The sequence below is a fragment of the Mauremys mutica genome, chromosome 2 (genome assembly GCF_020497125.1).
Source record: "Mauremys mutica isolate MM-2020 ecotype Southern chromosome 2, ASM2049712v1, whole genome shotgun sequence".
NCBI classification, from domain to species: Eukaryota; Metazoa; Chordata; order Testudines; family Geoemydidae; genus Mauremys; species Mauremys mutica.
In genome coordinates this window covers 138,512,174-138,536,545 of record NC_059073.1, presented here as the reverse complement: position 1 = coordinate 138,536,545, position 24,372 = coordinate 138,512,174, and the positions used below count along the sequence as shown (strand labels likewise).

The 24,372-nt window shown below is 44.2% G+C and overlaps 2 protein-coding genes across 2 annotated transcripts; one reads left to right on the top strand and one right to left on the bottom strand.

Moving 5' to 3' along the window:
* Window positions 1-955: 955 nt before the first annotated feature.
* On the top strand, window positions 956-7,934 carry NEFL (neurofilament light chain). The gene is made up of 4 exons (XM_045007692.1): window positions 956-2,078; window positions 4,116-4,240; window positions 5,395-5,720; window positions 7,373-7,934. The coding sequence occupies exons 1-4, from the start codon at window positions 1,017-1,019 to the stop codon at window positions 7,543-7,545; spliced, it is 1,686 nt and encodes a 561-aa protein (XP_044863627.1). The 5' UTR covers window positions 956-1,016; the 3' UTR covers window positions 7,546-7,934.
* Window positions 7,935-17,835: 9,901 nt separating this feature from the next.
* On the bottom strand, window positions 17,836-23,538 carry NEFM (neurofilament medium chain). The gene is made up of 3 exons (XM_045008035.1): window positions 22,419-23,538; window positions 21,116-21,240; window positions 17,836-19,680 (listed from the first exon to the last, which is right to left on the bottom strand). Exons 1-3 carry the CDS (start codon window positions 23,478-23,480, stop codon window positions 18,372-18,374), a joined length of 2,496 nt encoding a protein of 831 aa, XP_044863970.1. The 5' UTR covers window positions 23,481-23,538; the 3' UTR covers window positions 17,836-18,371.
* Between the last annotated feature and the right edge of the window lie 834 nt (window positions 23,539-24,372).

Sequence of the window (24,372 nt, the reverse complement as noted above, 5' to 3'; positions counted from 1 at the left end):
AGGACTCACCACTGCAGCACCTCCTGTTGGTCATCCAGAAATTAGCTCAATTCAAGCTTCAGAGCACCCTCTGCTGGCTGGTGTCTCTCCTGCCTCAGCCCCCCCCCCATGTCCTTCCCAGACTCTGGTGCCCTTTACCTTGGAGTGCTGCCTACAGCAATACCCCCACACTCTGGGTCTCCCCTCCCAGGGGAACCCCCAACCCCTATGTCCACCTTGCCTCAGTGGTTACTGCCAGTTGTCATCTAGCCCCATTTGCTGGGGCAGACTGCAGTCTGTAATGGCTACTCATCACTGGCAAGGGGGTTGGACCAGCTACCTCTGCAGCCCCAGTACCTCCCTAGGCTTTAACAAGGCCTCAGCTTGGGGAGTGGCCAGACTAGACCTCCCCAGTTCCTCTTGCCCTTCCCCAGCACTGCTCTGCTTCAAGTACCCCGTGCTCCCAGGGAGCTTGGTCCTTCCCACTCCAAGACAGGAGTAAGACTGACCCAGCTTCTCCCTTAGCCCTTATATCAGAGCCAGCTGTGGCCTGACTGGGTGTGGTCACATTTGTGGCTGCCTTCCCACTCAGCCTACCTTTCCCCCTAGGAGTGGGGTAACTGCCCTGCTACAGAGCTGCTGTGTCCCGGAACCCAATAGGTACAGAGCTGCTGCGGGAGGATGGGGGCGAAGGGGGCGATGGGAGGGGAGCTGGGAGGATGGGGGCGAAGGGGGCGATGGGAGGGGAGCTGGGAGGATGGGGGCGAAGGGGGCGATGGGAGGGGAGCTGGGAGGATGGGCTGAAGCGGGCTGAGAGGAACTACTGACGCGGAGCGGCCGATCAGACCAGCTCCGTCTCCGAGGCGGAGCCCGGCCCCTTCCCTCGGCGCAGCGCGCTCCCTGCTCTTGGCACCGGCGCCCGCGGCCTCTCCCCGCGACGGGGCGGCTGCGTCAGAGCCCCTTTGTGCGGGTATAAGTAGGGGCGGGCGGGCGGCGGCCGGGCGCAGAGCAGCTTCTCCTCCAGCGCGGGCGGCGCCATGAGCTCCTTCGGCTACGAGCCCTTCTTCCCCGCCTACAAGCGGCGCTACGCCGAGAGCCCCCGGCTGCACATCGCCACGGTGCGCAGCAGCGGCGGCGGCGGCGGCTATGGCTTGTCCCGCTCCACCTACTCCAGCCTCTCGGCGCCGGTCTCCTCGGTGTCCGTGCGCCGGAGCTACGCCGCCTCGTCGGCCTCGGGCTGCCTGCTGCCCTCGGTGGAGAGCTTCGACCTGAGCCAGGTGGCGGCCATGAGCAGCGACCTCAAGTCCATCCGCAGCCAGGAGAAGGCGCAGCTGCAGGACCTCAACGACCGCTTCGCCAGCTTCATCGAGCGGGTGCACGAGCTGGAGCAGCAGAACAAGGTGCTGGAGGCCGAGCTGCTGGTGCTGCGGCAGAAGCACGCCGAGCCCTCCCGCTTCCGCGCCCTCTACGAGCAGGAGATCCGCGAGCTGCGCCTGGCGGCCGAGGAGGCCAGCGGCGAGAAGCAGGCGCTGCAGGGCGAGCGGGAGAGCCTGGAGGAGACGCTGCGCGGGCTGCAGGCGCGCTACGAGGAGGAGATCCTGAGCCGGGAGGACGCCGAGGGCCGGCTGCTGGAGGTGCGCAAAGGGGCGGACGAGGCGGCGCTGGCGCGGGCCGAGCTGGAGAAGCGCATCGACAGCCTGCTGGACGAGCTGGCCTTCCTCAAGAAGGTGCACGAGGAGGAGCTGGCCGAGCTGCAGGCGCAGATCCAGTACGCGCACCTCTCGGTGGAGATGGACGTGTCGGCCAAGCCGGACCTCTCGGCCGCGCTGCGCGACATCCGGGCGCAGTACGAGAAGCTGGCGGCGCGCAACATGCAGAACGCCGAGGAGTGGTTCCGCAGCCGCTTCACCGTGCTCACCGAGAGCGCCGCCAAGAACACCGACGCCGTGCGCGCCGCCAAGGACGAGATCTCCGAGAGCCGCCGGCTGCTCAAGGCCAAGACGCTGGAGATCGAGGCCACCCGCGGCATGAACGAGGCGATGGAGAGGCAGCTGCAGGAGCTGGAGGAGAAGCAGAACGCCGACATCGCCGCCATGCAGGTGAGCCTCCCCCGGGACATGGGCAGGCGGGTACCCGGGACCCCTGGAGCGTCTGGGCAGGTCACTCGGGCGGGCAACGGTGCAATGCACCGGGCAGCATCCCCAGCAGGAGCTGTCCAGCATCCCGAGCTCCCGGGCGGGTAGCTACAGGCATCATCCCCAGCGCCCAGGCAGGAAGTATCATATCACTAGCGCTAACCCAGGGAGCTGTCCAGCACCATGGGGTGTCTTATCACTAGTGCTAGCCCAGGGAGTTATCCAGCACTGGGGGGTATCACTGGCTCCTAGCCTGGGAGCTGTCCAGCACCTAAATAAGTAATGAAGGCGGCAACCCCAGCATCTGTACAGGCACGGTGCAGAATTCCCCACCACCTAAACCCGGATTCAAAGCCCATTGAAGTCAGTGGGAATACACTAACGCAAGCTTTGGATCAGGCCCTACTCAGGGAATTGACCCCTGCAGTCTTCTGGGCAGGTAAGAGATCTCCCCTCGGCATGGACCCCCCAGAACATAGACAGTGCTTCTTTGCAACTAAATGCAAAATGTCCATGGTGCTTGTATCCTCAGGTATAAGAGAAAGTAACACAAAGGTTTGCATTACGCAGGATGTATATTCATTACAGGAATCGTTTTTAAAGGGTTAAGTTAAAACCCAATTCCGGTGAAATAAGCGGAACTCAGCAATAAGAGTAGCAACTAAAAAGGTGCCATTAGTTATGATGAATGTTTTGCAATGCTTATAACAGAATGCAGTTAAATGTGCTGCATTACTTACAATGGTGTTCAACACAGTGCTAATTACATGACTACAATTAAAAACATTGTTAGTTATGATCATTTTTGATAAACGTTGGAGAACAGCTCTATTAACAGGATTAAAATTCCTTGGGTTGTGTGATTTATGAATTGTATATTGTAGTTAATGACTAAAATCTGAATGGGTGGTATTAGTTCTAATGCATGTTAGGTGATATTAATTACATGGATACATTTTAAAGGATTTAATTGATCCTTTAATGAAAAAAATGTAATTAATTAAGAAGATAATGCTAGAAAATGCAAAAGAAGTAAAGAATAAAAGATTAAGAAAAAATGAAGGGAGTTTGTGTTTAAAAAAATACAAAAATTTCAGGAATAATTTAGTCCTTGAATCACTTGTTACTGTATGTAAAATCTTGTCGCCCTTACTCAGGTAAAACTCTTCATCACCATCTGTCAGGAATAGCCTAGTTATTAGGTAGTCCTGTCTTGAGTGCACAGGACTGGATTAGATGACCTTTTGAGGTCCCTTCCAATCCTATGCTTCTATGACTCTGTGATTAAAGTCAATTGGAAGTTTTGCCATAGTAAGAAGTACTGGATTATATCATTAAAATAAGATATGATTCAAGAAGGTCATTCTCTCTTTTAGTAACCACCATATTAGGAACTAACTAGTTTGAAGTAGCAAAGAATCCATCACTTCTTTAATGAAAAGGGATGGAAATGGACTAGATAAACATATCTGCAAATGCAGGTAGTGGGCACAGAATCTAATGGGCCAGATCTTTGGCTGGTGCAAATCGATGTAGCTCCACTGAGGAACTATGCCAGTAGATACCATCTAAGGATCTGGCCCAGTGTGTTTATTGGCATAAAGTTCCATGAATTAATGAAAAATGACATTAGGCTAAAATGTAAAATACTATCCGTTGAACGATTGTAGCTTCACAACATAACTTGCTTTCTGCCCTCAAATAAGCATCTCTTCTTTAAAACATAGTGGGGACTAAAATAAATTCTGGCAATTGTTTGTGGGAAATAGGGAAAATCAAAACCACTTTGGATCTTAAAAACATTAAATGAAATGGAATCATATATGTTAGGCATGGAAAAACCTTATCAGATGATGTGGCACTTAATGAGAGTTTCAACCTTATATTTGAGGCCAGACGTGGGGCCATCAAATACGTTCCCTTGCTGCAGCAGGATTACATTTAATAGGATTGTAGGGGAACTAAAGTTTTTATGTCTTTGAATATTCTTATTCCCAACAGGACACAATTAATAAATTAGAAAATGAACTGAGAACCACAAAGAGTGAGATGGCCCGTTATTTGAAAGAATATCAAGATCTTCTCAATGTGAAAATGGCTCTGGATATTGAAATTGCAGCCTACAGGTATGATGGAGAAAGTGTTAAGTGAATCAGAAATTTTCTCTTGCAGCTGGAGAAATTCCATTTTATTTTTCATACCTCTCACTAGCTTTAAGCCCTTTACATAATTAGCTCTAATATTTGGCAAGAATTATAGCTGCTGACTATGTTAGCCTTTCATAGACTAATAGGTATCTGAAATAGATAAGAACTATGAGGTCATTTTCTGCACTCTCTCATCACTATAGAAAACATTGCTGCAGGTTTCCTATAGAATTCTATTTTATTCTTCAGTGTTTTAATTAACTAGCCCCTAAACCCACTCACAGAAAAAAAGCCAACCAAAAATGATTTGAAGGTGAAATGTTTGCTTCACAACAAAATCTTCACTATATAATAAAACTTCCATGCTTATATTTGTTGAATACAAAAAGTTTGTTAGAACCAGCAAAGCCTAATTAAAATAATAAATACAAAGGTTGGGATTATCAAAAGTGCCTAAGTGATTTAGGAGCACAAATCCCACTACAATTTACTTAAGTGCTTTTAAAATCTCAGCTGAAGGCTGATGTTTGGGAGCAAACTTACTGCTACATCATTGTTTTATGCTTGACCCTAGGTATTAATGGAAACTGCAAATACCAAGTTAAAATTATTTTTACTACCTGCATCTGAGTGTAGAAGCAGGGGAGTATTTTTTCAGTATAAAACTGCTTGGTATATTTATTAAATATGCACCCCCTGGAACAAAAGGATGAGGTCAAATTGTTGGGTGTCCCTACTCTGTGCAGTCCTACAGGATAACAGAATACAACTATCTTCCATTGTTGGTGTAGTGATGTTATTTTCATGCTGTTTTTCATTAGTTCCCTTTCAAAGGGTTCTTTACATCCAGTGATGCACATTGATGTCTAATTTCTACCTCCTGTAACTCATTTAGATTAAAGTGCCATCCCTTTTTGGATCAATGTATAATTGCCAGACAGTTGGTTATTGTAGAATAATGGTCTTTATTACTAAACGTGTATAAGATGGTAATATTTTGGGGGGGCAGGGACCATCTTTTTTGTTCTCTGTTTGTACAGCCTCTAGCACAGTGTGGCCCTGGCCCATGAATGGGGCTTCTAGGCCAAACTGCAGGACAAACAATACATAATTGTTTCTTTTTTCTCCTCTAGAAAATTGCTGGAAGGTGAGGAGACACGGCTTAGTTTCACTGGTGTTGGAAGCATAACCAGTGGCTACACTCAGAGTGCCCCAGTCTTTGGCAGGTCTGCCTACAGCGGTTTACAGAGCAGCTCCTATTTGATGTCAGCCCGTTCCTTCCCTGCTTACTACTCCAGTCACGTTCAGGAAGAACAGATAGAAGTAGAGGAGACTATTGAGGCAGCAAAAATGGAAGTGGCCAAAGCAGCGCCCCCTTCAGAAGGAGAAGGTGAGGAGGAGGAGAAGGAGGAGGCTGAGGAAGAGGAGGGAGGAGAAGAAGCTGAAGAAGAGGAAGAAGGTACATTTGGTTACTTTCAAAGCATGCTATTCCAGAATTCACCTATGCTCATATATGAGGCCTCAATCTGCAAATCTTTATTAATATAAACACTCCTAACTCAAGTGAATAGACCCATTGGCTTAAATGGGGCTATTCACATAGGTAAGGAATTGCTGGATTGATCCCATGATGCATGTGTGGGAAAACCTAAGTACAATATGAAGGATGAAATCAGACAAATATTGAATGTTCAATACATTATGGGGCCAATCCTGCTCTCCTGGCAGTCAATGGGAGCTTTGCAATTGACTTTCAAAGAAAGAGCATTGGGCTATGTTAATAGAAAGTGGTATTGGCAAATTCTCAAGCCAATAAACAATACTTAATTTACCATTTGCAGACATTCCTGAAAAGAACAGGAACATCTTGAACTAAATATTAATTCCCAGAGAACATCTTGAACCAGATCCTCGGCTGGCATAAATCAATGCTATTGAGTTCAGTGAAGCTGTGCTGATTTACATCAGCTGGAGATCTTGCCAGTTATTTCCATCGTCCTTCCACCAAAGTACTTTTTTCCATTACATTCTTTACTAAACTTGGAAGTTTTTAAAGAAACATTTAAAAATAATAATTCTCCGGAGCATCCTTTCCCAGTTCCTGTTGCAATTTGTTTTGTTATCCTGCGTCTTTGAACTAGAGCTCCACAGAGAATCTTCATTCTCTTTTTGGTGCTATAATCATTCTCAGGGCACATAGTCTGCTGGACTAAACAATAGGTTGTAAAATCTTAAATGCCTAAACAGCAGGAAAAAAAATTAAACAGGCAGATATTAATGATCTGTGATGATTAATCCTTGAGGGAGGCTTTCAACTACACACATCTGAAAGCAAATTTATTTTTATTTAAACAGTTATCTAAGATCCACTTAGTATGAAAGCTCATCTGTAACTAGATAGTGCATTTTCTATGGATCACCAATGTGCTCATCCAGAGTTCACTGAAGTCAGTGGAAAGACTCGTTTTGACTTCAGTGGGTTTTGGATCAAGGCTTAAAATGAGTTGCCAATCATTTATGATTTTTTTTTTTAATACCAGGATTTTCAAAGGAGCCTAGAGAAGTTAAACACCCAAATCCCTTTGAAATTCAATATGATTTAGTACCAAACTCCCTTAGTCTCTTGAAAGCCCTAGCCCAAATAAACACACCCTAAACTTAATATAAATTTTTTTGAAGCCCCCAAACTAAGGCCATGTCTACACTACCATGGTAAATCAACCTATGCTATGCAACTCTAGCTACGTGAATAGGTCGACGTACCTTAGGTCAAGTTACCAAGGGGTCTACACCACGGGTGGTCTATGGGAGAAACTCTCCCGTTGACTTACCTTACTCTTGTCATCAGGGGTAAAGTACAGGGGTCGACTAGAGAGTGATCTGCTGTCCATTTGGCAGGTCTTCACTAGACCTGCTAAATCAACTGCTGGTGGCTTGATCTCAGAGTGTGGATCCTGGCTGTAGTGTAGATGTAACCTAAGTTCACTTATGCTCCCATTGAGGTCAGTAGGGGTTTTATCATTGACTTCAATTAAAGCAGAATCAAGACCCTGGTTCAGCAGCTGCTACATGCAAGATGTGGAATGCTTTATTGCTGCTCAATTTTTAAAGGTACCAAGGAGGAATCTGAGGAAGCCAAAGAGGGTGAGGAGGAGGAAGGAGGAGAAGAGGAAGAAGCAGAAGAAGGAGAGGAATCCCAAGAGGCTGCTGAGGAAGCTGAAGATGGGGAGAAGAAGGAAGAGGCAGCGGGAGAGGACGAGAAAAAAGGGAAGAAGAAGGATTGATTTAGACTGTGTGTCGATTTCCCAATCAGGTCACAAAACAATCCATAAATTTACTGAGCTAAAAATGTCGCACCATGTATTTAATTCAGAGACAATTTAGGTTTAAAGTTAAAGTTCTATGGTGTTTTTTCTCTATGCACAGTATCAGTATGCTTGCAGAGTGCCCATTGGCTTGCTTCCAGAATATGCATGGTGTTTACTTATCAGTTCAGGAGCTATGTTCAATTTGGATGATTCAAAACCTTAAAATTAAAATAAAATTGTCACTTGGGAGACAAAATATGTTTAAACTAAATTCAAAATAGCTATGGAAACCTTGAGTAGTAAAGTAATGAAGGCTTCAATAAAGTATGTGCAATAAAGCTAGACAATAAAGATAAAGAACTGCATACACAGTTTTCTCAGAGTGTGTGTCATATGTTACCAAACAGATCTGGACATGACTGATGAAATTATACACACGATTAGAACAAAGTACTAATGTTCCAGTCCTATACAGATGGACATGTAATACTGGTAAATATTCCTCTTCAGCTGGTGCTTTTGGGGATGTAAACACTGAGTTATCATTCACAAATTCTTCATGTGTCTGGAATATAATCTGTATTGAACAGTCTAAGTAGTGAAGGAAATAATGGGAGGGAGGTATTTATAAGCCCCCCCCCCGCAGCTGCAAAGTGTAGCACATGGACACACTGCCAGGTTCATGCAGAACCCCACTGAAGAAATAGTGATTCCATACGGGCACAGCAGTCTGAGTGTATGCTCTCAGTTGCATGATTTAAAGCCATAGTCACTACACTTCTGGAAAGGCTTTACATTGCAACTTGGAAGTTGCATTGCACACATACTGGCATAAGGGACAGGTTTAGTTCAACTTCAATATGAGAGAATCCAATGTGGATAGAAAGGGGAAAATATATATATATTAGCATATTCTTGCACAAACACAGTTCTCAGAGGGCATCTGTTGGAATCACTCAGGTCCTTTATGCTTTACAACCTGATCCAAAGCCCACTGAAGTCAACGGAAATTCACTTCAGTGTGCTTTGGATCAGTTCCTTAGTAAAAATGATCAAAGCTGTGTTGCATTATGAGAAACTCAAGGGGAATGACAGCAAACATTTATATCTTTCTACTTGAATGTGACCTGCTTTCCCATAGAGTTTTCACTAAGTTATCTCCGTACTTTCCCCCCAGGAGTCTTCCTTTCTACTGCAAATCACCCAATTACTTTCAACTTCCAAAGATCAGCCTAAAATTGCATGAAATAGGATCACAGAGTAGACAAAAAATGAAAGCAACTAGAAAGGGAAGAGAGATGCAAAACAAGACAGCAACTCTCAAAACAAGATAAGCATCTCATATCTTGTTCTGAGCATATTTATTTTCAGTGCATATAAATGAAGCAGCACCGAAGCTAGTGTATAGGGACACAGGATGAAATTCTGCTCCTATGCAGAGGGCCAGCACAAGACTTACGCAACACTTAAGTCCCACTTAGGTAAATTACCAAGTGAAGCTAAACCAATTTAAGCAAAGATTACACTGGGGCTGGAGCACATGATTTACGAGGAGAGGCTGAGGGAAATGGGATTGTTTAGTCTGCAGAAGAGAAGAATGAGGGGGGATTTGATAGCTGCTTTCAACTACCTGAAAGGGGGTTCTAAAGAGGATGGATCTAGACTATTCTCAGTGGTAGCAAATGACAGAACAAGGAGTAATGCTCTTAAGTTGCAGTGGGGGAGGTCTAGGTTGAACATTGGGAAAAACTGTTTCACTAGGAGGGTGGTGAAGCACTGGAATGGGTTACCTAGGGAGGTGGTGGAATCTCCTTCCTTAGAGGTTTTTAAGGCCCGGCTTGGCAAAGCCCCATCTGGGATGATTTAGTTGGGGATTGGTCCTGCTTTGAGCAGGGGGTTGGACTAGATGACCCCCTGAGGTCCCTTCCAACCCTGATATTATATGATTCTATGATTCTACAGCAGTTTAAATGTGTCTACACGAAGGGTTTGCACAGGTTTAGCTAAATCGATTTAAAACTGAATTAGGAGTTAAACCAAAGCAAGTTTTCTAATGTACAGCACTCCTAAGAAACAGAATGAAATAAGCATCAGAGGGGTAGCCGTGTTAGTCTGGATCAGTAAAAGCAGCAAAGAGTCCTGTGGCACCTTATAGACTAACAGACATATTGGACCATGAGCTTTCGTGGGTGAATACATGCATCCGACAAAGTGGGTATTAACCCACGAAAGCTCATGCTCCAATATGTCTGTTAGTCTATAAGGTGCCACAGGACTCTTTGCTGCTTTTACGGAATGAAATAAATCATAGATAGCACTTTTTAAATAGTAGGTTATTATTTCCCCCCCACTCTGCCTACTAAACCATTCAAGAGATAGAGGGTGTATTTCATTCTTTGAAGAGTTTTCAAATGTTTTTTCCAAAGGCATTTGTGTGATAGTGAGAAAAGAGCTGTGAAGAGGAGATTGTGTGGTGTCAGCCTTTAAAAAGATTTCTCTCCCTCCAAACTCCCAGGAAACAGTGGAAAAGAGACTAAGGCGGGTCTATAGTAGGAAATTAGGTTGATATAACTATGTTGCTCAGGGCTGTGAAAATCCACATCCCTGAGCAACACAGTTAAATCAACCCAGTGTAGATAGCCCATGGTCAATGGGAGAATTCTCCTGTCAGCCTAGCTACTGCCTCTTGTGGAAGTGGATTACCTATGGAGAGATGGGAGAACCCCTCCTGTTGGTGTAGATAGTGTCTTCACAGAAGTGCTGCAGCGGTGCCACTGTAGCGGTTTATGTGTAGACAAGCCATAAGGGAGTTTAGCAAGAAGGTATTCATGAAGTGCAACCTTGTCCTCACACAGAGATAACAAAAATAAGGTGTCATCTTTTAAGGGTGAGAGCAATTAAACAGTGGAACCATTTATCAAGAGTCGGGGGGATTCTCTATCATGGTCCATTTTTAAATCAAGAGTGGATGTTTTTCTAAAAGATCTGCTGTAGGAATTATTCTGGGCATTCTCTATGGCCTGTGCTGTACAGGAGGTCAGAGTAAATGATCACAATGATCCCTTCTGGCTTTGGAATCTGTGATAACTGGAGTGACTGCTCATTCTGGCCAAGGAATCCTAATGGCACTGTCAAAGCTAGTTTTTTTTCTAATTATCCTTACATCTGGTAATGCTCATACGCTAGACAACTCAGAATGCCTTTTCTTTTCAACATCTTTCTTGGTGGGAGAGTTTCTTTCCAAAGTTGGCCAATTCTGCTAACTACGATCAAAAATTTACACTGTTAGATTCTTGCTATTTTAAACACATTTTCTCTCCCTTTCCAGTGAAACAAAAACAACCATGCATAACAATTATGGTAAAAAGGATGAGGAAATCACAAGCAATGCTATTTGCCATTTGATCAGAAGGCAGGAGACGTTCAGACTGCCTGATACTTCCTGTGCCTTTTGCTAAGTGGTTTCCCTGGCCACCAAAGCAGCATTTAAGTACAGCAGTGTCTTATCAGTGTGAAATAGAATATTTGGAATTTCATTTATGTGCCTTTCTTAGACAAGCCTATAATTGCCATATTCGTAGGGCATCACAGTCTGATCTTACAGGCAGAACTCCCATAGACCTCAGGATCAGGTCCCAGGACATTAAAGCAAAACTGTACAAAATTAACAGGCTTGCCTCCCACCTGGGGGCTTGATCTAGTGGAATGCTGAGCACCTACCACTTGCACTGACTTCAGGGGAAACTTTAGCTCCTCAACACCGCACAAGGTCAAACCCTCTAGGAGCATCAGCTGTTGATCCAGGTCTCGCATGTCATCTGAACTGACCTCTCTATAGCTCGGTGCAAGCTCAAAAGTTTGCTTTGCTCACCAACAGCAGTTGCTCCAATAAAAGATATTACCTCACCTGCCTTGTCCCTCTATTCATGTTTTTTCTGGGATCAGCCCCCTGCCCTGTTCAGTCCTGTGTATTTCTTTTGCCTCCAGGAGTTGCTTTGTTTAAAACAGTTATTCCGCCACTTCAACTCTACCTGAAATTTACAAATAAACAAAGATGAAAGAAGCCTAGCGAGACTCCTGTCATCAAAGATTTCCTCTGACTGCACTTTTCTTGTAGAAGATCCCATTTATCTTCATCCTTTTGAACATGCTACAGGCTAGTTGGAAGAAAGGGCTAAAGGTTTAAGCCAGCTCTTTAGGAAATGTGCAAGAAACAGACAGGGAAAAATGTACTGCAGATATTTACAGGTTGCAGGGACTGCTCAGCCTTGTTTGGTTCCTGGAGTTCTGCTGTGCTGGTAAAAAGGAACAGGACAATCTGTATTTGCTATGCGTGGGAGTTCGAACAGACCCCAGGGCGCCTAGTTATTCTGCTAGAAACACTTGTTTTATGTTTATAAACCTGGGAGCTCTTTTTGACGCAATGCAGTAAACCAGACGGGCAGAGGGGGAAACATGAGGAAACTTTTCCTCCTCTCACTTTAATCTGGGCAGCAGTTTAGGGTAGTCAGTGAAGTTGCCTTCCCTAGGCTCTGTCGTCATTACAAGATCTATTGTGTCCCCCACCCCTGCCAATGCTGGGACTGAATCTTAGGAGAGCAAAACATCCATAGGTCACAACTGATCGGAACTGTATTCAAACCAATGATTTTTCTTATTAATCAGGTTGGTTTTGTTTTGTTTTCCTCTTAGGTAGAACAAAATGCTTGACAGCTTCAGGATATTGTATTTGCTCAATATTTCACCATTAATTATTTGCTGCTTTCATTTATTATTTAATATTATTTTTAGCATTGTTGGGGGGGGGGGGAAGCCACAAACAAATGAAAAACAAGCCAACCCCAGGTGTTGAGTGTAATGTGTGACATACACTGGGAATGGGGACTCGTTCATATATCCTGTGAAGTACAGCTGCTAGCTTCCCAGAAAAGAAGCATTTCTTCTTCTAAATTGGGTTATGGTTCTGGAAAATTTAGGACTGATGGCAATGGCCAGAATAAGGTTCCTTCCAAACAGCCCTCCCCATGAATCTCTGTCCTGACCTATATTTGCTTTGCTCACTTTTTCTTATCCCTTATTGAGCAGTGGTGGTGCTTTTATGACTCTCATTCATCATCCATTAGTAATTTATGGCCTGACCCAAAGCCCATTGAGATCACTGGTAGTCTAGTGGTAGTCTCTGCATGTATTTGTCTGTCCTTTTAAATTTACACACACATATCTGCCACACAACTTCAGATTTTTAAAATTCCTTTCACGGGGGCTTTTGGATCAATTAATGAACTTCTCTGGGGTTCCAGATTAATTAATCCCTCCAGCGATTATGCGGATTTTAAGAAGTAACTGGTACAAATCAGACAAATGAAATAACCATTTTGCCTCCGTGAGCTGAATTTACTCTCTCTCTTCAAACTGTGTTTGATATGAGATGTCAGCAGACAAACCCCCCTGGCAAAATTAAATATTAATTTAATCTAAAACATGCAACATTATAAATATTTAGAAATATATGTTATTCTGTTACTTATTCCACCTTGCGCTGCGTTTCCTGTGGGTTATTCAAACAGATCAGATGGAAACATTTACTTTGGGAAATATCCTGAATTCACTAACATGTTTTATACATCAGAGTTTACAGATAGAAAATCTACAGCTAGAAAATAATTAAAGGCTGAAATATTACTTTTTTTCTTTTGTTCAAAAGAGTGATAATACAAAACAAACTTCAACAATTGATAGGCAGCAGGTAGTTGTGACCTTTGCTTTTCATACTCACTAGTATATTATTGTTTCTTTGTGCTTCCCTCATTTTTTTTATATCTACTTATTGCCTATAGTCTACATGCTGGTTTTGTACCAATTTAACTACAATATTTTAGAAACCAATATAGTTAGCTTGGTGTAACCCCTTAGTGTGGATACCATTATACAGATATAAAAGTGTTTTTGTTAGTATATATTATTTATAACCTGATTGTAATGGGATTTACAAACAGGAGAGAAAGGAAAGCCTTCCCTCCTTATGGGTAACCAGGCTGGCCATCCCCCAGCACAGCTGCCAGAACTGCCAGTCATGGAGGCATGCACCCACAGATGGGACCAATAAGGAAGATGATCCCAGCTACAAAGCAAGGAGACAGAGTGAGATGAGGAGGTAGAAAGGCTTGGGATAGTGAAGAGGTAGCAGCTACTGCCCCAAACTAGCCTGTCTTTAAGCTATTGATATGAAGATGAAGGAAGACTGCAAGATCTGAAGTTTAGTGATTGACTCAGTTTAGGGTAGATTGATGGACTGGGCTAATTGGAGATGACCAGAGGGAGATCAGTTAGGAAACAGCTGGGGCCTCTCTAGAGAGGCTGCCCCAAGAGCAGTTGACACTGGCACTAAGGGTGCAAAGACTGTGGCTAGGAAAGACTGTCTACTTTGATTGTAAGTTCTTTGGGGCAGGGACTGACTGCTGTATGTGTGTACAATGCCTACCACAATAGTGTTATCACAATACAAATTAACATGAGGGAATGCTGGTGTAAGTCACTTGTGTAATAAAATTCTATTTAATCTCATGTGTCTCTCTGTCCCCTAGGGTGAGAGTGGACTGTTCTGCCTTCCTGATTTTACAAAGTCTGTGGTTTTTCAGAGACCTTTATAACAATGGTATTGAGGGTAAGGTGCAGGACAAAGGTATCTAATGAGTATTAGACTGCTTTCCAGTGGCGTCTTGGCTGCAGACTTTCTGTGGTCCCTTGGGCAAGTCATCTAATGTCTCATTTCTTCTCCTACAAAATGGGGTTAATAATGCTTCCTTTGTCTGTCATGTCTATTTAGGTTGTAAACCCAGTAGGGTAGGGGTTGTCTCTTACTTTATCTATATAGGGCCCCTAGCACAATGATGTCCTAATCTCAATTGGAGCCTCTAGGGTGCTATCCTAATATAAACAACTACAATACTAGTAATCAGAATTTGCCCATATACTTATGGTATCATAACTGTGGAAGAGGGCATGACACAAAAAATATCAGGCTAACTGGTGACTCCAGGTACACCTGTGAAAGTCCACTAGGTCTGAGATCAAAATGTAAGTCACTTAAATTAACATGGTGAGCATCATTAGGCCTTGATCCTGCAGAGTCTTATACAGATCCTTAACTTGTTGCACCCTGAATGGGCCCACTGACTGCAATGAAACTACTTGCTTATTTTTTATGCATATAGCACCTACAGATAATTCTGTCTGAACTACTGGTCATTGTTTTCTTGCTTCCTTTTTAGCTTGGATTAAGACTGAAGTACCACAGAGGGAAGCCAAATGTTCTTACAGAAGCCAAAGAATGAATGGGGAAAATCTAAAATGCATAATGCCCACTGAATGGTGCAAATCTCACTCAAAAATTAATCTCTTGTAACTAATTATAATGTCCAGTATTTCGACCCAGGTAGTGGTCCATTGAGCTGAACATTTCTTCATGCTTTGGAACCTACATAAGAGTTAATGAGTGCTATAATGAAGTAGCACATTCTGTTTGCTTTATTGACTGCTGCTCCACAGTGAGTGGATGTTTTCAGAGAACTATCCACAATGACCTCAAGATCTCTTCCTTAAGAGTTAACAGTTAATTTAGGCTCCATCATTTTGTATGTATGGTTGGGATTATTTTCCAGTGTGCATTACTTTGCATGTATCAACACTGAATTTCACCTGCCATTTTGTTGCCCTGTCAACCAGGTTTGTGAGATCCCTTTGTAACGCTTTGCTGTCTGCTTTGGACTTAACTGTCTTGAGTAATTTTGTAACATCTGCAAATTTCACCACCTCACTGTTTACCCCTTTTTCCAGATCATTTGTGAATATGTTGAATAGTACTGGTTCCAGTGCAGACCCCAGGGGGACACCATTTACCTCTCTCCATTCTGAAAACTGACCATTTATTCCTACCCTTTGTTTCCTCTATTTTACCAGTTACTGATCCACAAAAGGACCTTCCCTCTTATCCCATGACTGCTTACTTTCTTAAAAGAGACCTTTGGTGAGGGACCTTGTCAAGGCTTTTTAAAAGTCTAAATACACTATATCACCCTTGGGAGTTAAATATGGCTGCATACCACTCCTCATTAATTCTGATTGACTTAAAGAACAGATCTGTGTGGCTCTGCTAGTTGGTATCTTATGCATAAAAGTGAAGTTTTATATATATGAACTGCAAAAGTCTATTCTTTAAGCCACTAAATATAGATAGATAAATCTTTTATGAATAAACTGGCTATTGAGATGTTGCCATTTAATTTGCTATTTTTTTTTTGCTTTAATTAAACATCAGTCATCCAGCAATCTGTTGAGAAGAGATTTCATTAATGAAAACAGCAGGAGAAAGATTCATTATTTTGCTACACAAAGGGGTTTAGATTTATTTGAAAATTTTTCTCCACTGTGGACATTTTACATTTCCTTCAGCTATGAACATACACATCTCCTCCCCTCAATTATTGATAGAGTAAAGAATTAAATCCCCCAGAAGACCTATGCAAATCACTGATTTTTTTGATCAGTGCTACATTTAGCCAATGAAATTCAGGATGCTTCTCATTCTGAATACAGATAAAAAATGATTGGCAACTCTTTTCACTGGTGATATTGTAAATATTCTATTTAACTGATATGCAAAGGTAATAGGAAGCAAGTAGTATTCCTTATCTGAATTCCCATAAAAGCATTAATTAGACTGAATATATGATTTATCTTGTAACAGGACATATTCAGTCAGCTCCTCAGCTGGAGTAAATTCGAGGTGCTCCACTGACTTCAATGGAGCTATGATGATTTACACCAGCTGAGCATTTTTTTTATTTGTGGGTTTTTTTTAGATCTCTTTTGATTAAGCTTTTAATAAATCATGGACCCAATTCCCCACTGTCTTGTGCCTTGTGCAGGCAATTAGGTGCTACAGTTATACAAATAACAATTTACATGTCTGAAAAATAGGTGTAAAATCAGAGTGGACGTGTTTCCCATTCATTTTACACAAGTCTCATTGGTCACACAAGATGGAAGGCAATGGAGAATCAAGACCCATTTATATTGTTCTTTTGCTTTTATCTTCTTCTTGTTTTATTGTGTATTAAAACTTTTATTTTCTATATAGGTTGGAATTCAGCGGGCCATTGCTTCTAATTTTTCTCCTATGGAGGTTAACGCTTGGCTTTAATGGAAGCAGAATTAGGCCAGTGCTGAGGGCTTTTGAAAATCCCATCCTTTGTTCTCATTTCAGTGGGATGAAATTGATGCTTTCATTTCAGTTTTCTGTATGTTCAGATTACAGCATCTATGCGTCAATCACTAATTGGAGTTGTGTCTGGAATAATCTCATTAATATATTTTTTTAAATGAATAGCTATTTAAAATAATTATATTTAATGTCAACATTGCCTTTAAGGCAGAGTATAATTACTGTTAACTTTTGAACTGTGTAATGGTGTTTTGCATTGACAAGGAAGAGTCTCAAATATGAGTCAAGGAGCAGATGATTTTAGGGATCTGGTCAAGGAGGTATCCACCTCTAAGTTGCTGGGCTGAATCATGGCTAGAGCCATAGCCATCAGCAGTCACTGCCTTTTGAAGGGTATTTGGAGACCTTTGTGAAATATATTGATGGTTCTCAGCCCACTTACTAATGGACAAACACCTGTATCCAAACCCCATCACAACCCCTACTGGCTCACTTGGCGGCAGTCTCAACAAAGAGGCCAAGGACTGTATGGGCCCTAGAGACTCTCTTCCACCCCTTAGGTGGCCCCTACAGATTGGGGTAGAGTGTGTACAGAGGAAGCTTAAATGACTCCTATCCATGCTTTAAAACATCATATACTGTCCACCCTACTCACCCAAATAGTTCTGTGAGGGTGACCGGGACGACTCACACAAGAAAGGCTTGCAGGATGTGAACCAAACGGAGACCTTCACTTTGTAGGGCTGTGAATCTGGACTTTTTTTTTTTCCAAACATGTGAGTTCCAATCCAACACCCATTGAATTCGATGGTAATACTCCCATTGGCTCCAATGGACATTGGATCAGATTGTTAAATATTTGTTTAACGAAGCTCTCAGTGGTTGGGAAATGCAAAGAAGTTTGCAAAAAGCCCAAGCAGTTTGTAAACTGAAGCTAATTTACTATTAATGCTGAATCATGTATATTAAAAAAAAAAGCCTGGTGAGAAATTCTACTCTTGAGAGAAGCACCACAGAGCAAGACATGTTTCCAATATGACCTTTATTGAGCAAGTACTGCTGTGACGGTTCTACATTGAACAACAAAAGGTTGCATACTGTGAATGTCAACTAGGTTCTCCCATGAACAAAAGTCCATCTTAATTGCACCAGTGAGGTAAACATAATTATTCATAAGTAGCTTTTTTTAAGGCTAGGAGAATTCTGGTTTGTTTTTTTTCATGATTGTTTTGTTTTGTGTATGTTCTTGGCTCAGTTAGTTCTTTGCATAATACCTCTTAAGACGTTCCTCAGATGTGTTCCTCCAACAGTTTAGGGAATTCAAAAGCTTCCTTTCCTCATGCATTTATTTATTTATTTAATTCCCCAATTTCTGTGGAGAGAGAACATCTTGAGCTTGCATGCATTTTCCCCCAGTATTGCGCACACACACAAAAAAGTAAAATACAGTGTGTCTGGAGACTCCATGAGAGAACCTGTTTTGCTTTAAGCTGTCACCCACATGCATTTTGCAGCTGTCATATGGCTTCACCTTTTTCACCAACCCAAGCTCTTTTTTTATTTTTTTAATTACTATTTATTAGTCACTGTCTTTTACTTGTTTTATTACAGCATGAGAAGTGACTTTCTCAACCTTCTTGGTGGACATCATTTTCTCTTCAAAACTTTCCTCGTGCTCCTCTACCTTTTGGGTGACTGTCACAGACTTGGTGATGTATTTGGTTGTACTGTCCCCACTGTCGCTAGTGGTTTTCTCCACCTTTTTGGTTACCACAACTTTCTCTTCGCTCTTCCCTTTCTTCTCTTCAGATGGGCTCACATCCAGGCCATTGGTGACCACACCCTTGTCTTCCTCCTCAATTTCTTTTTCTTTGGATTTCTCCTCCTCTTTCTCATCCACCTCCCCGTTCACTGCAATGTCTTCTTTCATGGACCCCTTGGAGGCCTGCTCACTTTCCTCTCCTTCACTGCTCCCTTCCTTTGCTTTGGACTCTTTCTCTACACTGACTTTTGTTACCTTTGTGACTGAGATGGTCTCTTCCACCACAGCCTTTCCTTCTTTCACTGGGGATCCTGGCTTCTCTGGGGATCCTGGCTTCTCCTCCTTTTTTTCCTCCTCTTTACCCTCCTTCTCCACTTTCTGTTCTTCACTTTCTCCTTCTTCAGCTTCTTCTCCTGATTCCTTCTGTTCTTCCTCAGCCTCTTCTGCTGCAGGAGATTTAGGTGGAGATTTTGGTAAAGATGCTTTTGCTTTTTTCACCTTCTCTTCCACTGCAGCCTCTTCAGCCTCTTTCTTGCTCTTCCCTTCAGGTTCCTTTTCTTTCTTAGTCTCAGCCTCAGCTTCTTCTCCCTCAGCTTCAGCCTCGACTCCTTCTTCTTCTTCCTGCTCAGCCTCCTCACCCTCTTCCTTTTCACTCTTTTCCTCTGCTTCTTCTTTTTCAGAACCTCCTTCTTCTGCTTCATCAGATTTTGCAGCCTCCTCCTCCTCCTCTTCTTCTCCCTTCTCCTCTTCTTCCTCTTCTTCTTCTTCAGCTTTGGGTGCAACTGCTTTCACTGGAGCTTTCTTTTCAGCTACAATTTCCTCTTCCACTGCTGCTGCTTCTTCCCCTTCTTCCTTCTTCTGTTCTTCCTGCCTGGCACCGGTTGCCAATTCCTCTGCAATAGCTATCAGGGCATCATCCATTTCAGATTTTTCATCCTCCACCTTTGTCTCTTCAATGATTTCTTCTACAAATTTGTGCTGGACCTTTAGCTTTGGCGGCTCAGCTTTTGATTTCTGTATTTTACTAGTTGATATTGTGACCGTGGGTTGCCTGTGTGTAAATGTGGGACCAGTAATGCTTCCCGAGAAGGCACTGAATCTTGTCTCTTCACCCTCCAGTAGTTTCCTAGGGAAATAAAGAGGAGGAGGGGAAGTTAGCATGTAAAATGTCTGACTTGTGTCTGCAGTGTCTCAGAGAAATAGAAAGGTGTTTCAAGCATGTGGAATATGCTCAGGATGATGAAAATATCGGTTGTTCATGTTCACTGGGACTTCAATAGGCTGGGACCAAGCACCTTATGCTCACTACGGTAATATCTCAGACCTGCGTACAGCACACAGTTTTTCTTAGCTTGGTTTAAATCTTGTGATTGTCATACTCCATCACAAAGTTTTTTGTCTTGTAAAACTATAACAAAAATGCATCGGCCACATTCTCAGTCTGGTGTAAATCAGCACAGTTCTGAGCATAGCCTTTCACTTCAATAAAGCCATGCTGATCTAGCCTTTCTGAGGATTGGGCCCTATATGTTTAAAACAGAAATATTCTAGCTTAGATTGTTAAAGACAATTAAGGCATTTGAATCCCTATTTCTCATTAATTTGGGCATCCAAATCCCTTATGAAACTCTCAGCCATAATATGTTGACCAGAATAAACCATGTTAACCTTGGCAATAAAATAAAACAAGATGTCCATTCTCTGTATATTTGATAACCCCAGCACACGGCAGGTTTCTAAAAATGTTTGCTCTCCACTAGTCTGTTTTGATGTTATTTATATTCAGAAATGCATTTTCCCCATCTAATCCTCTGACCCAGAAAATCAGCACTTTCATGTTTTTATTTTAAAGCTGTGATTGCAGTCTATTAATTTATTTAGTAAGCTACCTGGTTTCAAAAATAAAAGTGGCAAATAAACAGTTACAAAAGCAATGCAAAAGAAGCTAAAAAAAATCCTGCCAGATGATGGCAATAGCAGCTACATTCCTGTTCCAGGATTACTTCACGGAGGATTCTGAAGAAAAGTTAAGAAAGAAAAAGTTAAAGTGTTTTGCAATGTGCAGATTAACAGAGCTCATCTGATACCCAAGTACAGCCATGTTCTAAAATAACAAGAGCACATTAAAACTACCCACTCTGCTTGCTCGACATGTGCAAAGTGAAGTGAAAGAAAATAATTACAGATTAAAAACTGTCATCTGCTTCGTACTTTTGTAAACATAATAAGAACAGAATGCTGCATTATGGAACCATTGTATTGCAGTTTAATGGTCCTATTCCATTCCCGGTGAAGTCTATGGGAGTTTTGCCATTGACTTTCACAAAGCCGGGTCAGTTATTAACTCAAAAAAGATTTCTTAATGTGAAAAGGTCTTGAATTTGCACAGATTTGAAAGAGTGCTAATAATTTGGCCGAGTGTCTATTCTTGCATTTGTTTGATGCTTATAGGGGAAAATGCTTGCCAATGATACAAGCTGTTTGGGCAGAGGTTGGTTGGAACCAGCAGCATCTGCAGTGCAATTAGTATTCCAGACACATCCACAGCATTCCTATGGTACCTGTATGCAGCAATTTCAATATCCAGCGCCATCTTGACATTGAGGAGATCCTGGTATTCCCTCAAATGACGTGCCATTTCCCATTTTGTACCCCTCAGCTCGTTTTCCAACTGATGAATCGTGTCCTGCAACAGATATATAAAATCCCCATAACATCATTGGACTTGCATCCAAAAAGCATCCCTGCTCAGATAATAGTCTTAACCTCTATATTCTAGCTTAATAGCAGCACTGAAAAACTTCTGTAAGGAAGCCTTTTAAAAGCCCATCTTAAAATCCAGGGCTAAAATAAGAAAGGGATAAGAGCACAAAAGGAGTCTGATCCTGGTCTCACTGCCTTCACTGGGCATCTGAATCAGGCCTGTTGTTTTGCAAATAATTGTGCATTACAATAAAGCTTTTGGGTCCTGAGTCTGCAGTCCTTAATCAGGCAAAACTTTTTACGATGGAGCATTACCGCAGCGAGGACTGTGGGTTTGACCTTTTAACTTTCCCCATATATTTTAAGATATTTATTAGCTATCCGTAAACTACTGTCAAGAGTTAAAAGCTGTGTTAAAACATTTCGAAACATCGTTTTAAAATCTCCAGCTTGAGACAGTAACTCGCGTCTGTCCCGGCTCAGCGTCGCGTCTGTGCAATGCCTCTGGCGGGCGGCTAGTGCACTTATTTCTGTTGCCTTAAGTTTCTGTCTCTGTCTATTTTATGACTAAGCAACAGCAAAATGTAGAATATATATTTGCAAAGTGTTAAACATCTCTGATAGAAGGTCATTTACTATATCCTTACCGTTAAAAGTTTGCATAGTACATGGAGGTGGGGAATGGAGAGTGTTTTCTAAAAGAATAGTTAAAAATCTAAGAAGGAATATTAAAAATGCTCTTTGTAAAGAGGCACTGTGGACTAAATGTTTTACTATCAGAGGGAAGAGCAGACTGCAAAGGGCGTGAACGTCCGGAGACAAGCATTGAACACCGCTATTAGACGTCCGGACTGCATTGCACAGCTGGTCTTTTTGCACTACGCAAGCCAATTTTGCATAGCGTGTTTTTTTTCTTTACTTATTTTTTGCACCTTTTCATGTACTTTTGGTTTGTTTTGCACAAGCCACGTTTGCATGTCAGCGATAACTCATTCAGTCTGCGCTCCTGCTCTGCACACGGTTGCTCTGCAGCGCACGAGTTAATTTTACATTGGCAGAGGCAACTCGTCTTTTTGATTTTCTGGTTGCATTTTGCATCGCGCGGGCCAGCCCGCATGACGCCCCGCTGTGCTTTTCACCTGCTCGGTGTGGGGCGCTTACCTGGTAGGTCGTGAGATCGTTGTTGTGGCGCTCCTCGATGTCGTTCAGCTGCCTCTCCAACGACTCCTTGGTGCCCCTCACCGACTCCAGCTCCACGCTCTTGGACTGCAGCTGCCTCCTGTACTCGGCGATCTCCTCCTTGGCCGTGCGGATGGCCTCTTTGTTGTGCTCCGCCGCCTCGGTGAGCTTGGCGTAGCGACACTTGAACCACTCCTCGGCTTGGTGCATGTTCTGGTCGGAGTGGCACTCCAGCTGGCTGCGGATCTCCTTAAGGGCGGAGGTGATGTCGGTCTTCATGTAGTCCTTCCTCTCCACCGTGATCTGGGACGCCTGGATCTGGGCTAGGAGCTCGGCCACCTCTTCCTCGTGGTTGCCCCGCAGGAAAGCCACCTCGTCCTGCAGCGACTGCACCTTCTTGTCCAGCTCCACCTTGACCATGGAGGCCTCCTCCATGTCCTTGCGCAGGGCGCGGATGGTGGCTTCGGTCTCATCGCGCAGCCGGGCCTCCTCCTCGAAGCGCTCCTTGATGCGCTGGATGTCCTCCTCCACGTGCTCCGAGTCCAGCTGGAGCTGCGCCTTCTCGTGGTTCACCTGCTCCAGGGCGCAGCGCAGCTCGCGCAGCTCCTGCTCGTAGGCGTCGCCCAGCTGCGAGCGCCCGGCTTGCTTCTGGCGCAGGGCGGCGATCTCCGCCTCGATCTCCCTGTTCTGCTGCTCCAGGCAGTGCACCTTCTCGATGTAGCCGGCGAAGCGGTCGTTCAGCCCCTGCAGCTGCTCCTTCTCGCTGGAGCGGCTCAGCTTGAAGTCCCCGGCCCCGTTGAGCAGGGAGGACTGGCTGAGGTCCAGGCTCTCGGAGGAGCTCAGCACGGTGGAGCCATAGGACACCCGCTGCGCGCCCAGGGCGCTGCGTTTGTACGGGGAGGAGACGGTGCTGGGCGAGCCCCGGGACCAGGACTGCGACCTGAAGCCGCTGGAAGGGGAGGCGCTGGCCCGGCTGTAGATGGCCCGGCTCTCGGTCACCCTCCGGTAGGAGGGGTTGCCGAGCGTGTCCAGGGTGTAGCTCATCTTGGAAGACTTTGGGATGTGTGCGGCTTTCACAGCGCGGCTCCTGCCGCTGCCCGCCCCTTATATACCGGAGCCGGGCCGGCCGCGCGGCTCCAGCCACATGCTCCGATGGGGCGGGGCGGGGAGGCAACACGTGGCAGCTAAAGGCACCGCAGCGAGCCCCAGGGCCCTCCCCCCCGGCAGCTGGCTCCTCCCACCTTCCCAGCCAGTTCTCCCCCCTTTTCCAGGCGCCCTCCTTTTTTCTTTCCTCTTTCCCCTCTCTTTATCTCCTCCCGTCTGCTTCTTTCTTTCTTTCCCTCCTCTCCTTTCCTCTCCCCTAGCTTTCCCCTTCTTCTCTCCTTCCTCATCTCCTCCATCCCTACCACTCTTCCCTTTTCTCTTTCCCATCCTCCCCCTCCCATCCTTCCCCTCTCCTTCCTTCCCCTCCCTGCTCGCTTCCACCCACTGCAGGGAGCAAAGCACAATGGAGCAGGGTCAGTTCACTCGCAGCAAAAGAACAGCGACAAGCCGAAGGAGGTGGGTGGGGGTGCTGAGTTTCTCCAAGGGGGGGGGGGTGCGGCAGACATTCCGCATTAGATTTGAGGGAGACCCCACTGAATACACTGGGGAGGCAGGTAAGGTGTGTGTGTCTGTGTAGGCGGGACAGCCATGGCGGTTTCAGCACCACGGCCAGCGGCACAGGCAACTAGAAAAGCGATGGAAGGGTAAATCTATGCAGAATGAAAACACGTCTCAGGGTGTGCTGTGATCCCCCCCCCCCCCCCACGCAACTATAACAAAGCCTGGCTAGTATGCTATTTGTTCTAAATGAGCAGCGTGAGAGTGTCAAGGCTGGGCTCCCTCTGCAATGCAGAGTAGCAGGAAGGATCAGAGAGTGAATGGACGTTCCCCC

Coding starts and splice junctions, on each gene's coding strand:
- NEFL (XM_045007692.1), top strand. CDS start 1,017: ATGAGCTCCTTCGGCTACGAGCCCTTCTTCCCCGCCTACAAGCGGCGC. Junction 2,079..4,115: donor CCGACATCGCCGCCATGCAG/GTGAGCCTCCCC, acceptor TATTCCCAACAG/GACACAATTAATAAATTAGA. Junction 5,721..7,372: donor AGCTGAAGAAGAGGAAGAAG/GTACATTTGGTT, acceptor CAATTTTTAAAG/GTACCAAGGAGGAATCTGAG.
- NEFM (XM_045008035.1), bottom strand. CDS start 23,480: ATGAGCTACACCCTGGACACGCTCGGCAACCCCTCCTACCGGAGGGTG. Junction 21,241..22,418: donor ACGATCTCACGACCTACCAG/GTAAGCGCCCCA, acceptor TATCTGTTGCAG/GACACGATTCATCAGTTGGA. Junction 19,681..21,115: donor ATTGAAATTGCTGCATACAG/GTACCATAGGAA, acceptor TTATTTCCCTAG/GAAACTACTGGAGGGTGAAG.